At 52.9% G+C, this 15087-nt stretch overlaps 1 protein-coding gene across 1 annotated transcript; it reads right to left on the reverse strand.

Moving 5' to 3' along the window:
- Positions 1–902: 902 nt before the first annotated feature.
- Positions 903–12065, reverse strand: KLHL35 (kelch like family member 35). Its single transcript, XM_079787582.1, has 7 exons — positions 10463–12065; positions 9206–9390; positions 7454–7572; positions 6181–6369; positions 4039–4227; positions 3052–3236; positions 903–2923 (listed from the first exon to the last, which is right to left on the reverse strand). Exons 1-7 carry the CDS (start codon positions 11431–11433, stop codon positions 2842–2844), a joined length of 1920 nt encoding a protein of 639 aa, XP_079643708.1. The 5' UTR covers positions 11434–12065; the 3' UTR covers positions 903–2841.
- Between the last annotated feature and the right edge of the window lie 3022 nt (positions 12066–15087).

Genomic DNA, 15087 nt, shown 5'->3' on the forward strand with positions numbered 1-15087 from the left:
TGAATTTATCGGCCTTTTCCATGAAATTCTTGAAAAACCTTATAACCGTGGTTTTGAACTCTATGTCCAGTCGCTTGTTCTCCTCCATTTCTTTGGTTTGTGATCTGTTTCCTTGCCTCCTCATTTTCTCTGCTTCCCTGAATTGGTAGGGTAGCTTTGTGTACTAGGTGTCCTATTGGTTCAATGGGTCAGCCTCCCAGTTACTTGAGGTGGACACTCTTGGTGTACCTTTGTGTACTGTGTGTCCCCCAGCAGGAGCTACAGCAAGAACTAGTTTTCTCCTCCTTTGCTTGGGCAGTTTTGGAGCAGTCTGACTGGAGCTGCAGTTAATTTGGTTGAGCTGCCACAGAACAGGCCATTTATATGCAAAAGCCGCTGTGTGGAGCCTGGGCGGGTTTGTAGAATGTGCGGGGCGGGTCTCAGGGCGGGGCGGGGTCTCAGGGTGTCACTAGGCTGGGGCGTGGCCAACGGCAATGGCTGGCGTCAGCCGTCTCTGCCTTTCCATGGTTTCCAAGTCCCTGCGCCCCACGCTCCAGCGCAGTAAACAATGATTGCTGGGCGCACCTCTGCAAAAAAGTCACTCTCACTTTCCGACCCGATGGCCGAGAGTCCAGCTTCTCCCCGTAGGTGTCTGGGTCCCCCACGTGTCCCCAGAAACTGGATTTCAGAGTGATCTGGAGCTTGTCTCCCTTCGGGTTGAAAAAAAAGCAGCGCGCCCAGTCGCCCGCCACCAGCCCGATTCGCGCGCCTCCGTACCTCAGCTTTTCAGCGTTTGTGCTCCTTTCTCTCCTTAGTTGTAAATCTTCCACTCAGCCAGCTTTCCCGTGGTTCTGGGTGGTAGACGTTTTGTCTTTTAGTTGTATTTTTGAAATTGTTGTGTGAGGCAGCAGATTAGTTGTTTAACTATGCCGCCATCTTGGTTCCTCCTCTGGGTGTCAGCTCAGTGACTTTAGTAAGCAAGTCACTTACAGCCGAGTCTGTTTCCTCCTTTGTAAACGTGGTGGGGTAGGCAATAGTACCAACTCATAGGCATTGTGAGGTAGAAAACAACAAAAACTTAGATTTAATGTAGTCAATGGGAGGCCTTGTTCTGGGCACAGATGAAGCTGACACCTTTCCTGCCTCAAAGGGCATCCCTTGGGCGTGTCGGGAGACAAAGGCCTGGCCATACGTCAGGCGATAGAACTGGGGCAGATAAGGGACAGGAATGGTAAACCCTGGGGGTGGAGGGTATCAGGTCTGCCCAAGCAGACAGCAGGAAGGGGCATCAGCACATCATGAAAGGGCATAGGCAATGCGAATGGTCATGGTCATGGTGGGGAAAGTGGTGCAGTCTGCTTGGCACACTGGAAGTGCCCAGCCCAGGTGAGGGAGAGCTTGCCCTGGATTTGCCCCTATCATTTCCACTTGGGCATTTGACAGGATAGGCAAATAATACAGTGCTTTCTTTGTCCTGGATGTTATCCCTGGGGTGGGGGCAGGCGGGCTCTGAGGAACTGGGCCTCCCCCTATTCCCCCCTTCCCCTCTGCCATTATCAGCTGTGTCCAGATGGTCCCAGGCTCCCTAATCAGGGATAATCAGAAGGTAAGAGCTCAGCTGTGACCTGGGCCTTTGTGCTGGGCTGTAAAGGGCCAGCCTCAGCTGGGAAGATCTCCCAGACAGGGCCCTGGGGCTTTGAAAGGTGGGAGGGGCGTGGGGCTGGCCCTGTGCTGAAGGACTTGCAGGAGCCTATGATAGATTTTTAAAAGGCAATCTGGGTGCAAATGAGGGGAGCCCCAGATGGGGTCTGGCTAGGTCATCAGTCCTCTGGGCCTTAGAAACAGGCACAGAACCTGCACCACGAGGCCTCTGCTCACAGATTCCCTTTGTGGCATCTTTCATTCCCTCTTTCATCACCCCTTCCTATCCAGCAGTTCTGTGTTGCTTTTTCTAGAGCCCCAGGCTAACCCAGGGGCTTAGTCACATCAGGGGTTTGTGCCCCCTGTTGATGCTGGGGATGCTGGAGGTCCAGATGCAGCCTGGCTGGGTTCTCAAAGGCCTGTGGCTCTGGCACCCATCACCCAGCTGCACGCCTCGGACCCCAAGGCCATTTGGGTTTCTGTTTTGTTTCAGTTCCTTTCATGGGTGGGCCACCTCGTCGGCCCTGGCTTCTAGCAGTGAGCCTGGATTGGAATCTGTTTTTAAGGCCTTTATCCCACAGAGCCTGAGCCCCAAAGCTTCTGCCTTCCTTGGGGTTTTACAGTTCTGTTGTTTCTGATCCTTGGACATGTTTGCTTACTTATACACCCATGTCTTTGTCGTTTTAGTTGTCTGGGCTCTAATTCTGTCTCTCTGCTAGGTGTTTGAATTTGAGAGGGTTGTTTAGAAAGGGGGGCTATCCTGACCAGAAATGTCTCATTGATTCTGAAGCTTCATGAAATACAGATATTAATAATTAGCTCACTAAAAGTTAAAAGTGTTGATAAACTCAAGTTGAAGGACAGTGATTACCTCAGAGGACTATGGGAAGGGAATGGGTTTGAGAACAGACACCAGAGCCTACAAAGGCATTTCTAACATTCTATTTCTTTTTTTGTTTTTATGTAGACTAAAAAAAAAATTTTAATCGAACCTGCCACCTTTGGTGTGTGGGACGGCGTTCCAACCAACTGAGCCACATGAGCCAGGGCTATAACATATTGCTTAAGCTGGGTGGTAGGAAGGAAGAAGTTGCATTATTATTAAACTGCACAAAAATATATATTCTTTTATGCATGGAATATTTCATAATATTTTAAATTATGTCCACACTGCTATTATGAAAGTAAATGAAGTAACATGTGTAGGTGCTTTGTAAAGAGTCAAAACAAGGAGCAGATACTTCTCCAGGCAAAGCAGGCATGAGCTGGAACGCAGACCCAACCTTTGGATGACGTTTTATTTCTACAAGAAAGGGGGCAGTAAGTTAAGGGGCTTTTTACATGGAGGTTCCATGAGGAAAGCAGAGCGGTGAGCCTGAGTTCTCCCTTCTTTCTCTGCCTCCTGGCTCAGGTTGTCCAATTCTGAGTCACCTGCCCAGGCTCTGGACAATGGTGACGCAGCCGTGGGAGCTGGTGCAGCGCTGCAGGGACGGCTGGGCCTCCACCTGCCCACTGCTGGGGTCAAAGGTGAAGACCCTGTCGGTGCTTTCCCCGCGATCATCCCGCCCACCAGTGATGTGCACCTTCCCGTCACACACAGTCACGCCACAGCTCTCCTGGGTGTACAAATAGAAAGACAATCAGCCATGGGGTCCAGCCTGGGGCTCACTTTGTCCCTAGCTGGCCAGACCAGACAACAGAACCTTGACCCACAGAATGTGAGCAAGCAATGTGGATGTTAGACCAGAAATTGGATGGGAGGCAGAAAGCTCTGGCTTGACCCTTACTAAATGAATATTGGACAAGTCACTTAACCTCTTTACATAGTGCCTGAAGCACAGTAAGCACTCCAGTGACAATAATAATAATTAACACCATCACCATCTTAGGATCTGACTTGGAGAAGCCAGAAGTCTCAGGTTCTTCGGATCACTAAAGGTCATAACTGGCAGGGACTACCAGTGTAACCACACCCCTATATAGTCTGGAGTTTCAGGAGGTGACAAAAGGTGGGAGAGGCAAGGTATACAGGGGCCAGAGCATCCATCCAGGGGCTGGGCCTCCCTTCTCTGATATCACTGGGGCAGGAGAACTTAGCAAGTTCCTTCTCCATGCTCTCCCCTCCCATCTCTTCAGGAGGCTACCAGCTAGTGGCCTTCATGACAGGAGAGAGTGCAAGGTCATTTAGACCAAATTTCCCATCCAAGGCTACAGCACTTGGGACTGGGGTTCCAGGCTCATTTGCAAAACGCAAGGCTGATTCTCATTGTGAGGACAAAGCTAGAGAACCGTGTAGAACCATCTAGCATGGAATCAGACACAAGACTCACTATCTCTAACATCCAGACCCTTAGAAATGGGTCTTCCCTCTCCTCAATGGAACCAGTGTCAGGGCCACGCCTAGGACCCTCCACTTACCACGGGGCTGGGGAGGACAGCTGCCTCCCCCCAGACGTCTGTACCAGGATTGTAGGTGAAGATTTTGCTCATGAGGCCCCCCACCACATAGATGGTGTCCTCGAGGGAGACAGCCTCAAGACATCGCTGTGAGAAGGGTGCTGGTGCCTGCAGGCTCCACCTGTCCTCCTTGGGGTCAAAGCACTGCACCTGAAAGGCAGGAGGTTTGGCAGTGGTGAAGCTTCAACCCCAACTGCCCTGTGCCCATGCACTCCCCCTTCTCTCCGTCAGGGGGCCTCCTTCAGCATGTGCCTCAGCTAGTGTCTGGGCGGGGAGAGAAAACCCATTATCCCTGCCCTCAAGTCTAGTCCCACCTTCCTTCTCCTACCCCTGGACTCCCTGTGTTGAAAACATCTTCATCTTTCAAGGTCCAAGGAGAGGTCTCCATTCCAGGACATGGAGATGCTGTCTGCATTAGTGCTATAGAAGTCCTCAGAGCAGGTCCCCATGAGATGTGTTCCTGGCTGCATACACTGTCAGTCAGTCCTCATCCCTCTTCCTGGTGCTATGAGGTCATGACAAGATTCCAGCTAGGGTGTCTTGCAGCTCATTACCACAGCTGTCCACATGCCTTCCAGTCCTACAGGTGTTCTAAATATACCTTTCACAATTTCTGAGGGCTCGTACTTGTACCTGCCTGCTCACCTTTACTCCGTTTCAGTTGTTTTTTGGAGACCCCCAGAATGGCCTAAAACAAGTCAGTGCTGCATGAGAGGGTACTGGGTACTAAATGGGCAGTTCAGCCAGTCCCAGGAAGGTGTGCTGGGGAAATGGGGTCAGGGGATAAAGAAAGACGAGTGATCCTAGTTTGGGAAATTTCAAATCCCAGACCACAAGCCTGTGGGAAGGAGAGAGCTGCCATTATGAAGATTAATTTTTATTCACAAAAAACTAAATTAGTTTAGTAGACTATATAGCTCACCCATCCAGTGGCCTATTATACAGTTACTGAAGTGATGACTTAGACGAGTTGCTAAGCATATGGAAAGTGCATTCTGCTTTTTATTCTTGAAGAATAAAAAGCAGAGTGTGAAATTTTACTAACAGTAAGAACGCACCAGCCAGTGTGGCTTAGTGGTTGAGCATTGATTCATAAACCAAGAGGTCACCGGTTCAGTTCCTAGTCGGAGTACATGCCAGGGTTGCGGGCTTGATTCCCAGTCAGGTGCTGCAGGAGACAGCCAATTGATGATTCTCTCATCAATGTTTCTATCTATCCCTCTCCCTCCCTGTCTAAAGTCAGTAATTTAAAAAACAAAAATGAAAAAAAACACAAACACACCAAGAGTAAGAAGGCAAAACTAAAACAAAATCAAAAGTCAATTTAGAGGAAGCCTGGAGGCCATGCACCATAATAGTAGTAGTTACTATCCTTAGGTGTGGGAATTATGGGTGATTTTTTTTCCTGTTTTCTGGTTTTCTAAATTTTCAATAATGAGTGTATTATATTTTTGAGAATGGCGCAAAAACTTCTTTAAAAAATATGTTTTTATTGGTTTCAGAGGGGGAGGGAGATAGAAACATCAATGATGAGAGAGAACCATCGATTTGCTGCCTCCTGCATGCTCCTCACTGGGGATCGAGCCCACAATCCAGGCATGTGCCCTGATTGGGAATCGAACTGTGACCTCCTGGCTCATAGGCCAATGCTCTACCACTGAGCCACATCAGAGAAGCTGCCAGAAAAACATTTTAATTAACCCCACTCTCGCCCTCACTTATTTTTTTTTAAATCCTCACCCAAGGGTATGTTTATTGATTTTAGAGAGATAGGAAGGGAGATAGAAACCTTGATCTTGTTCCTTCTGTACGTGCCCAGACCAGGAATCGAACCTGCTACCTTTTTGGTGTGTGGGAGGACCTTCCAACTAACTGAGCCATTTGGCCAACCACCCTCATTTAATTCTTTAATCTATAAGACCATATGGCACCAAGCAGCCCAAACGTTCAGGCCTAGCTGTGCTGCTGACCCAGTGTGTGAACTCAAACAAAGCTTACTCCTCAGGGCAGTTGATGGGATTAAGTAAGAAAATGGATGAGGGCCAGAAAGTGCCAACTCAACACCAACACATAGCAGGCCTCCAGTATCCTACCCACGCCCACCTTGTCTGTGCTGATGTTGTCTTGCCTGGCACCCCCAATCACGTAGAGCCGGCCAGCACAGGGCACCACCGCTGCTGAGCTCACGGCCTCCAGGAGCGGCTCCGCAGACTCCCACGTGTTGGAGAAGGGGTCGTAGCGCTCCACGCTGCGCAGGCGCTGCCGTCCATCAAAGCCACCCACCACGAACAGCTATGTGTGAGGACAAGGGGTCCCCCCCACTGGAGTCAGGGCTGGCTCCGGCTACATGCCAGAAGCTAGCCCACCCCAGCGAAAGGGCCAGGACGAATCCCCAGTGACTGAACCTCGTGTAGCCGATTTCCTCTCACTCGCTGGGGATAATGAGATCCATCTCTAGAATGGGTACTAAATGTAGAATTGATCTGTAAAATACTTGACCCCAAGCTAGTGCTTAAATAATAGCTGGTAAGTAAGGGTTTACTGCCTTAAATGATTCTAAGAAGCACATTTATTTGCATTTCTGAGTTGGAGATGTAGCTTACAAATATAACTGGCAGAGTGTGTGTGTGTTTTGGTCTTAAGTGGCAGAGTCAAGATTCAAACCTAGGCTACTGGCGCCAGAGCCCACACCCTCGACCCTAGGCTATACTATTACAGTAATTACTGTTAGCATTAGTATTTTGATGTGACTTTGGGCAAGTCCCTTTCTTTTTTGAGACTTCAGAGCCCTTATAGAGAGACAGGGTCTTAGAGAGGGCCTTCTCTAAGGACATCTATAGATCTACTAGAGGCCCGGTGCATGAAAATTCATGCACTGGAGGGGGGGGTCCCTCAGCCCGGCCTGCCCCCTCTCACAGTCTGGGAGCCCTCAGGGGTGGGAGGTGACTCAGCGATCAGGGGAAGACGACGCCCCCATCATACCTCTGCTGCTGCCACTGCTGGCAGCACAAGCCTCGGGCGGCCCTGGGGGGTTGGGGGGCTGAGGGGACTGGGGGACTCCGGAGGCAGGCGCACAGAGTGGCTGGACCCGCCTGGGGGCGGGCCCGACTGTGCCATGCACCTGCTGCCCTGGCAGGGCTGAGGGGACTGGGCGCCTCCATATTTGAGGGCGTGGTGGTCAATTAGCATATTCCCTCCTTATTGGCTGTGGGCACCACCATCTTTGTGAGGGTGTGATGGTCAATTAGCATATTCCCTCCTTATTGGCTGTGGGCACTGCCATCTTTGTGAGGGTGTGATGGTCAATTAGCATATTCCCTCTTTATTAGATAGGACACCCTGGGCCCCAGGAGCAGCAGCTGCTGCATGTCCCTACCTGTCCATGCAAGACCACCATCTTGTGCCTCCACCTGCCCTTGTGCAATGAGGCCACCTTGATCCAGGTGTGCAGATGGGAGCTAAACATCCACACATCATGGCTGTTGATGTGGCCTCCTGGGGAGAGAGAAGCAACTATTGCCCCCAGATCCAAAGGAAGAGTTAAGGGTAGATGTCAAGAAGGACTTTGTCCTGAGCTGGTGTGACCCAGACAGTGTGCTTTGAATGAGTGGTGGCAAAGTCTGAGTTAGGACAACAGGCAAAGACTTGAGGGGAGAGGCCTGAGAGATTCAGGAAGAAGGAACTAATCTTCACTCGGTACATTGTGGTGGTGTGCCAGGCTCTGTGCTCAGGGAAGCAAAGGGGGGCACTTTAGAACTCTACTGAAGGTAAGAGTACAAAAGGTACCCAAGGCAAGAATCAGGAATACACTGGGGCAGAGAAAGCAGAGCCACCTACACTGGGAAGGGGAGGGGTAGAGGGTGACCCAGGGTTTCTGTCTCACTTCTGCCTTCACCTGCCTGACTTCATGTCTGTTCATCCCTCCATGAGGTGTTGGGATTACGGTACCTAGTTTACAGGTAGGAATCTCGGATGACGCGTAAGAGGCCAGGAATGACTTGCTGAAAACCACAGGCCTTTCACTGCCAGAGCACTGATCCAAACCAGAGCTTCCAGCCCCCAAGCCCAACATGGGTATCAGTGAAGGACAGCACACTCCCTGGGGCCAGGCACTGAGGGTGCAGGCGGTGGCCTCTTCCTCCCTGGCTGGCATGGGGTTCCTGACCAGGGACTCACCTCTTAGGAGTAGCTTCCCCAGGGACAATTCTGACTGCACCCCCTCAGCCTGAGCCACACCTCTGTTTTGTAGCCCTTGTCTCTGTATTTCCAGTGGCCTTGGATAAGCTGTCCAGTGATGAAGTGTGGCCTAGATGGTGTCTGAGGCTCTCGCCTCATTCTTCTGCTCCTTATCCTTCCCAGCCACCCATAGCTCCTACAACATCAAGTGCAGTCTACCTAGGCCTGGAGTCAAAGCCGCCCTGATCTGACTCCAGACTCCCATTCCTCCCGCACCTACATTGGCTTCCCCTCCTCTCCCAGGTACACTCAGCCTGCACTTCAGAGCCCTGCGCACTGGCGGTTCCCTTCTGCACGTTCCTGCCTTCCTGCCGTTGCCTGTGCTGTGCCCTCCAAGTCGGGCCAGATTCCCTGAGCAGGATTCCAGCTCATTTGGCGTCTCTGAGAGTTCCCATCAAATTCAGCCTGGTCATAAAGAGAAGTCCATTTCCCCCTCTCCAGGGTACATCAGGGTAGCAGGGACTGTGTTTTATTCTTTGAGTCTCTAGGGCCTGAATCTCAGGAAAGGCACCGTCTGTTGGTATCAAAGCTCCTCCTAGCTTTGTCAATTTTGTGACAACAGGGAAATTCTTAACGTCTCTGAGCCTGTTTTCTCATCTGTGAAATGGGACTGTAGAGAGAATTAATTAATGTAAGCCTCTTAACATGCCTGGCACATAGTAGCTAATAAAAAGAAGTGATTAATATGAGTTGAAGCTGACTTCACTGAATAAAGGGTGGAATGGAGTCACACCAGGGCTTGCCTGTGCAGGATTACATACCATTTCAGCCAATAACTAGGTTATCAGGAAAAATCCCACCCCAACCTCCTGGTTGGCGGGAAAAACAAAGAGGCAGTGCTCAGGAGCCATGAGCCAATCCTGTGGGGCGCCCAGTGCGGCCCTGCTCTCACCTGAGACATAGATGTCATTGCGGAGAGTACAGGCAGCGAACTCTGAGCGCATGTAGCCAGGCAGGCTGGGCAGTGGGGTCCAGCGCTGGCTTTCTGGGTGGTAGGCGTCGACGAAGGGCAACCTCATAAGTCCCTTGCGGCCACAACCGCCAATGACCACAATCGCTTCAGCTAGGTCCATGAATCTGGCATGGGGATAAGCTCCATATTCATTGATCCGTGCCCAAGTGTCAGCCCTCTCCCCCTCTCACTGGCCACACTGTAGAGTCCTCCTGCCCTTCCTTGTCCTTCTGTCCCTTCTAATCCCCGTGCTAGACTCTGTCACTTCCAGCCTTCCCTCTGGCTATCGATGGGACAAGGGTCACTAATCCTTATCCCATTCCACTGACTCTAAGTTACAAAGCCTTTAACCTTACTTAGAAAAATCACCTGGTTTAATCTTTATGACAGTTCTATTAGGCAGGGATTATTACTCCTTTTACAGAGGAGGAAACTGAGGCTAAAACACTTAGGCTTGCCCAAAGTCATGCAAGCCAGTAAGCAGAAGAGCTGGAATTTAAGCGCAGGTCTGTCTGATGCTAACCCATCCTCCTTACCCTTTCTGGCCTCCACTCCCTAATTCTGCTGCCTCCCTCCTGTAACATCTCCTAAACCCATACCTTAATCACTGACCCAGGCTACGTACCCTTTCAGCAAAGCGTTTTCCCCTCCCACTGACCCCTCAGACCTCGGACCCCCCAGAATTCCCAAACTCTTTAACCACTGGTTTCCTACCTAATTCCTATGACCAATATTGAGCATCTTTGGACCAGGCCCTGTGCTTAGTGTTGGAAATACCTGGTACAGTGGTAAGAGAGTGGACTTCCCTGTCTTCTATTTTGGACTACTCCCATCTCCTGGTGTTCCAGGCCCTGCCTGTTTATATCCCTTACTAGTCTGAGCTCCCAGAGTGTTGAGGGTGTTTTCAAATCACTCTTGAGTCCCAGGGACCCAGCACAAGACTTGCACAAAGGGAGGACTCAAAATTATAGATAGATGGGCAAGAGAAAAAGTACATTGGGTGTGAGACCCCTGCACCTCCCCATTGGCTGTTAACTCTTCAAGGGCAGAATGCCCCACACAGCCCATGGAACGTTTGCTGAATGAATGAGTGAATTTCATGCAAGAGGCATGACTGAAGGATGAATTAAAGAATGACGGAGGAATGAGTGAGTGATTGAATGTTGTGGGGGGTGGTGGTGGTGGTGGTGGTGGTACCTCCGTGGCCGTGTGCGCAGCCCACCGGCCTCTCGGCCCAGGATGAAGCAGGCACGGGCCTCGAGTAGCAGTGGGCGGCACTCGCAGCAGGCCCGCAGCAGCTCGTCAGCCTCCACCTTCTGCAGGAAGTAGTCGGGCGCCAGCAGGGGCAGGCGCACGTGCTCCAGCAGGCGCCGCAGTTGCCCGCGTCGGGCCGGCGCGTCGTGACGCACCCAGCGCATGGCCGCCTCGAACACGGCCTCCTCGCGCGCCACGCCCAGCGCTGGGTCCGCCAACAGCGCGGCCACCTCCTCGGGCTCCAGCTCCAGGAAGTCGGCGTGTCGCGCCACCTCTGCGAAGTCCCGGCGCAGCACGCGGCCGCAGCGCTCCGCCGGGGAGGGGAGCGAGCAGGCGGCCGCGGGGCGCAGCGCCAGGCTGTGGGCGGCGCGGAGGCGGCCCTGGAGGAGGCGTGCGCAGGGGCCCGCCACGCCCAGCCGCTCGGCCAGCTCCTGCGCGGCGGCCGCCGCGTCCTCGGCGCGCAGCTGCACGCCCGAACCGAACAAGGAGTCGAGCACCGCGGCCAGCGCTGCTGCCGCCCTGGGCCGCCCTGCGCCCGGCATCTCGGGCACCACGGCCTGACCACGCTCTGGCTGCCCGGCTGCGAACAGGCCGCGGAAGTAGGCGCTGCCCGCGCTAAGCGCAGCTCGGTGGCACGGGAAGTCGTGGCCGCCAGCGCGCAGCACCACGTCGGTGAGGGTGCCGCTCCGAAGGGAGGCGTTGAGGGTCTGCGGGACGCGCTGCGCGTGGCAAGACCCTGAGCAGGGCGCCCCAGCGCCTGGCTCTGACTCCTCCAGCAACGGGCCCTCTAGCATCCTGCTGGGTAGGGAACAACACAAATAGCGTCGGAAAATCCACCTGGCTGGGGCGAAATAGAGGGCGGGAGGCCCCTCATCACAGGTAGGCATGAAAGTAAGTACTGTGCGCTCTTTCATTCATTCGACGACTCTTCCTTCCACTCTCCCATCCAGATTCCTAATGGCTGGCTGCAAGGATCTAGTAGTCGCTGCCTGCTTGAGGGGCTAGATCCTGCCTTAGCTGTTGCACCTTCGCCTTCACTTACTCATTGAAGCCCAATTGCCCTTCCTGCGCTTCAGATTCGCCAAGCTGTTTGCTGTTAGTAATGATAGAACACAGCTGGCATGCTTTCATTTGGGGTAATTTGAGAAGGGTCTAATAAAGCAATGATTTCAAACGGGTGGAAAGTATTTAGGGACTACCACAAGGGATGCCGCAGTGCCACGTGGCTCCAACTCCAGAGAGTTTTCACCTCTCCCCAGGTTTGAAGGGCTGGGGACCTGTACAAAGTATCTGTATAGGGAAGGGCCCCTTACGGGGGCTGTAGCCTTTGGTCAGGGAATTCAGGCCACCCCACAGGGACCCAGTGTATGTGGAGGGGTATAACTCTACCTCCCTCTCCTCACCCCATCTTGTCTCCTGCCCATCTCCTGTAGGTGCCCCTTCCCCAGCACCATAGGATCGGGCCACAGCAGGTGCTCAGTACCTGTTCAAGGTCGAGTGCATGTATTAAACAAGTATGTATCTCGGAGAACCTTTTCTCTGCCAGGCAGTGAGCAAGGCAGTCATGGCTCCTGCACTCAGGAGCTCATAGCTTGGTGGTGGTGGTGGTGGTGGTGGGGTTCCCATGGGAAGTACAGAATATTGGGGGAGCTCTTAGAAGGAGCACTAAATGCAGTTGGAGGGGAGAGTCAGGGAAGGTAACCCGGAGGAGATTTAGATTTTGCCAGGTGAAGGGAGGGGAGTGGAGGGAGAAGGTCTCCAGCTGAGAAAACAGCCTGTGCAAAGGCCCAAGGGCCGTGGTCGGCAAACTGCGGCTCGCGAGCCACATGCGGCTCTTTGGCCCCTTGAGTGTGGCTCTTCCACAAAATACCACGGCCTGGGCGAGTCTATTTGGAAGAAGTGGCATTAGAAGAAGTTTAAGTTTAAAAAATTTGGCTCTCAAAAGAAATTTCAATCGTTGTATTGTTGATATTTGGCTCTGTTGACTAATGAGTTTGCCGACTGCTGCCCAAGGGGAAGGAGATAGAAGGTAAAGCCCAGGCCCAGAGGGAAGTTCTCTGTTGTCAAGGAAGCAGTGTGGAGAAGTAGGAACAGGTTGGCTCTAAGGACTGATCTGGGCTCTAATCCTGCCTCTAACATTGACTCTGCGTGACCTGTGCACATTCCCTTCAGTTTCCTCATTTGAAATGAGATCATAAATGCCCGCCTCACGGGGTTGTTGTGACTTTATGACTCTTAAATAGAATGTATGGAAAGTGCTAGGTGCATAGTACAAACCCAGTGTTCTTTGCATTTTTTTTTTTTTTAAGAGGAAGGGAGCACACTTGGTTGTAGTTTTTGGTATATAATTTCATTTGATCCTCACGACCCTGAAAAGTTTGTCTAGAGCCCCGCCCTCTTTACGTTTGTCCTGTGGAGGCAAGTACAGGGGGAACGTGCCTTTCAGAGGTTGCTGTGAGGATCAAAGGGGGGGTGTTCGTGAAGGCACTCCAGACGGAAGGGCTGTATGGTGCCGGTCATGCTTTGGCCGTTAGGAACGTACTGCCTCTGCCTGCACACCCCCAGGGACAGGGCGCTCACTCCTTTGTGCAGTAACTTACTCTGTAGGAGCACAGCCTGGTCAGTGCCCTCGCCTCTCCCTTAATTCTCCTGATCCCAGGTGCTCTCCCTCCTCGGAGACCACTCTGCCCTGGAGATCAGATTTGCCCAGTGTCAGCCTGGCTGTCACGGCTCATGCCCCGGTCATACTAGGCGGTGGGTCCCCTGCCTCAGAATCGTAGTAAAGGAGCTCTCTGGTGGGCAGGGTTCTGGGAAGTTAACTTTGCCCAAGTAGAGGGCCTGGGCCCTGCACCTGGCTCCAGACTCTGTGTGCCTAGCAGCTCAGCCACACATGCTAGAGGGTGGGTGTGTCCCAAGGGGCAGCTCAGGGGCAGCTGAGGGAGGTGAGAGAGGCTATGAGATATGCTGCCCCCATTCTGTTCTCTCTGAAATGAGAAAGCAGCCCCACTTTGAGTTGAGATGCAGGTGAGTAGGTCTCAGCCTGAGGAGGGGCTTATCCCTGCAGAGATGTCCTAGGGCAGTGGTTTGCCGCTCTGTTGACTAATGAGTTTGCCGACCACTGTCATATACTACCCTTTACCTCTTTGCACACAATAAGCCACAATTGCCTAATCCTCCCAGCTTCCAACTACACGGTAACATTTAGTCTAGTCCAGTGGTCGGCAAACTCATTAGTCAACAGAGTGGCAAACCGCGCCGTGGTTTGCCGACCACTGTCCTAGCAATAGGGGTTTTTGGGAAGGGCTTCCTCTCCTGGGAAGTGCTCGAGTACTTATTCATTCTACAGCTCATCTGCTCTGGGCACTGTGGACACACTGGACCTCAGACACAGTTTCCACCCTGGGGATTCCCATTCAGGGGGCTGAAGGGCACTCAGTGGGAACATCCTCCCATCCAGCTAAGAGTCTAGGCATCTCAAGCTATAGGTCCTGATGCAGACTGAGGCACCCAGCCCTTAAGAGCTGGCATGCCACCCTGCCTCTTGTTCACGCCCACACCCACTCGTACAAACATGCTTAGATTTGTAAACACCACAGTTAGGGCAGCCCTGGGTCCTAAGCACTTACCTGGCCATGCCCTCTCCCAGGTGCCCGGAAGCTGCTGCTCTTGCACCGACCACTCCTGTTTGTCCTGCCGCCTGAACCCCCGGCAGCCTGGGCTCCGACGTCTCTGCTGCTCTGCCTAGACTGCCACTCAGGCTCAGCTGCAGGAGGACAAAGGGGCTGGACGCCAGGGGGAGGGGAAAGGAGGGTGGAGGGAAAGAGGGGACGCCGGGCTTTTGTTCCACTCACTCTTGGACGAGCCCTGGAGGGGAGGCAAAGGGGGAGGAGGGAGGAGTGGGCATGGGATTGACTGTGTGCAACTCCGGGATCCGTGTGCCTGGGTTGGAGCGACTTGGCACTGACTCTGCGCCTGAAGGATGCACAGGTGTGAAGGCGGGTGCCTCTCCTGGGAGATGGTGTACAGCCTGGTGGTTGTGAGCTTCCAGGTGTTCCAGGGTACTTGTGTGAGACTGTGGGAGTATGTGGGACTCAGCGGCTGCGTAGCATGGGGGAGAGTGTAACCTTGTAGCTGCAGGCGTGACTAAGAATGTGACTGCGTGGCTTGACGGTCTAGCTTTCCTTCCTGCCGGTGTGACTGTGCCATGTCTGTATTCCTGCTGATAAGACGTCATTGGGGGACCGTGCAGCTGGTTATACGCCTTGTGCGTCCGTCTCTGTGTCTCTGTGATTGTTCATTTCTGTGTGTGACGGGTGTATCTCTGTGGACAAAGTGTGCATGACGGGTCTCTGTCTGTGGACCGTGTCATGCATGTGAACATCCTATGGTCCTCTGTGATACGGTATGAGTTGAGGTTTTCACTCAAGAATGTACCTCCCTTGGAGGGGTACAGTAGGACTGGGGTGGTGGTTTTGGACAGACCTGGTGGGGGTGGAGAGGAGGAGGTGGCTGTGGGCTGGGCTGGCCTCCTGGACCAGAGGGAAGCGACTCCATAGACTGGTGCCAGA

Source organism: Cnephaeus nilssonii (assembly GCF_951640355.1).
Source record: "Cnephaeus nilssonii genome assembly, chromosome: 13".
NCBI lineage: Eukaryota > Metazoa > Chordata > Mammalia > Chiroptera > Vespertilionidae > Cnephaeus > Cnephaeus nilssonii.

Bases quoted from the DNA above. Each gene is read 5' to 3' on its own strand.
- KLHL35 (XM_079787582.1), bottom strand. From the start codon at position 11,433: ATGAAAGAGCGCACAGTACTTACTTTCATGCCTACCTGTGATGAGGGG. The intron at 9,391-10,462 runs GTACCACCACCA...TCCCCATGCCAG, and splicing joins CTGCGCACACGGCCACGGAG to ATTCATGGACCTAGCTGAAG. The intron at 2,924-3,051 runs GTGACTCAGAAT...CCTTTCTTGTAG, and splicing joins ATTGTCCAGAGCCTGGGCAG to AAATAAAACGTCATCCAAAG.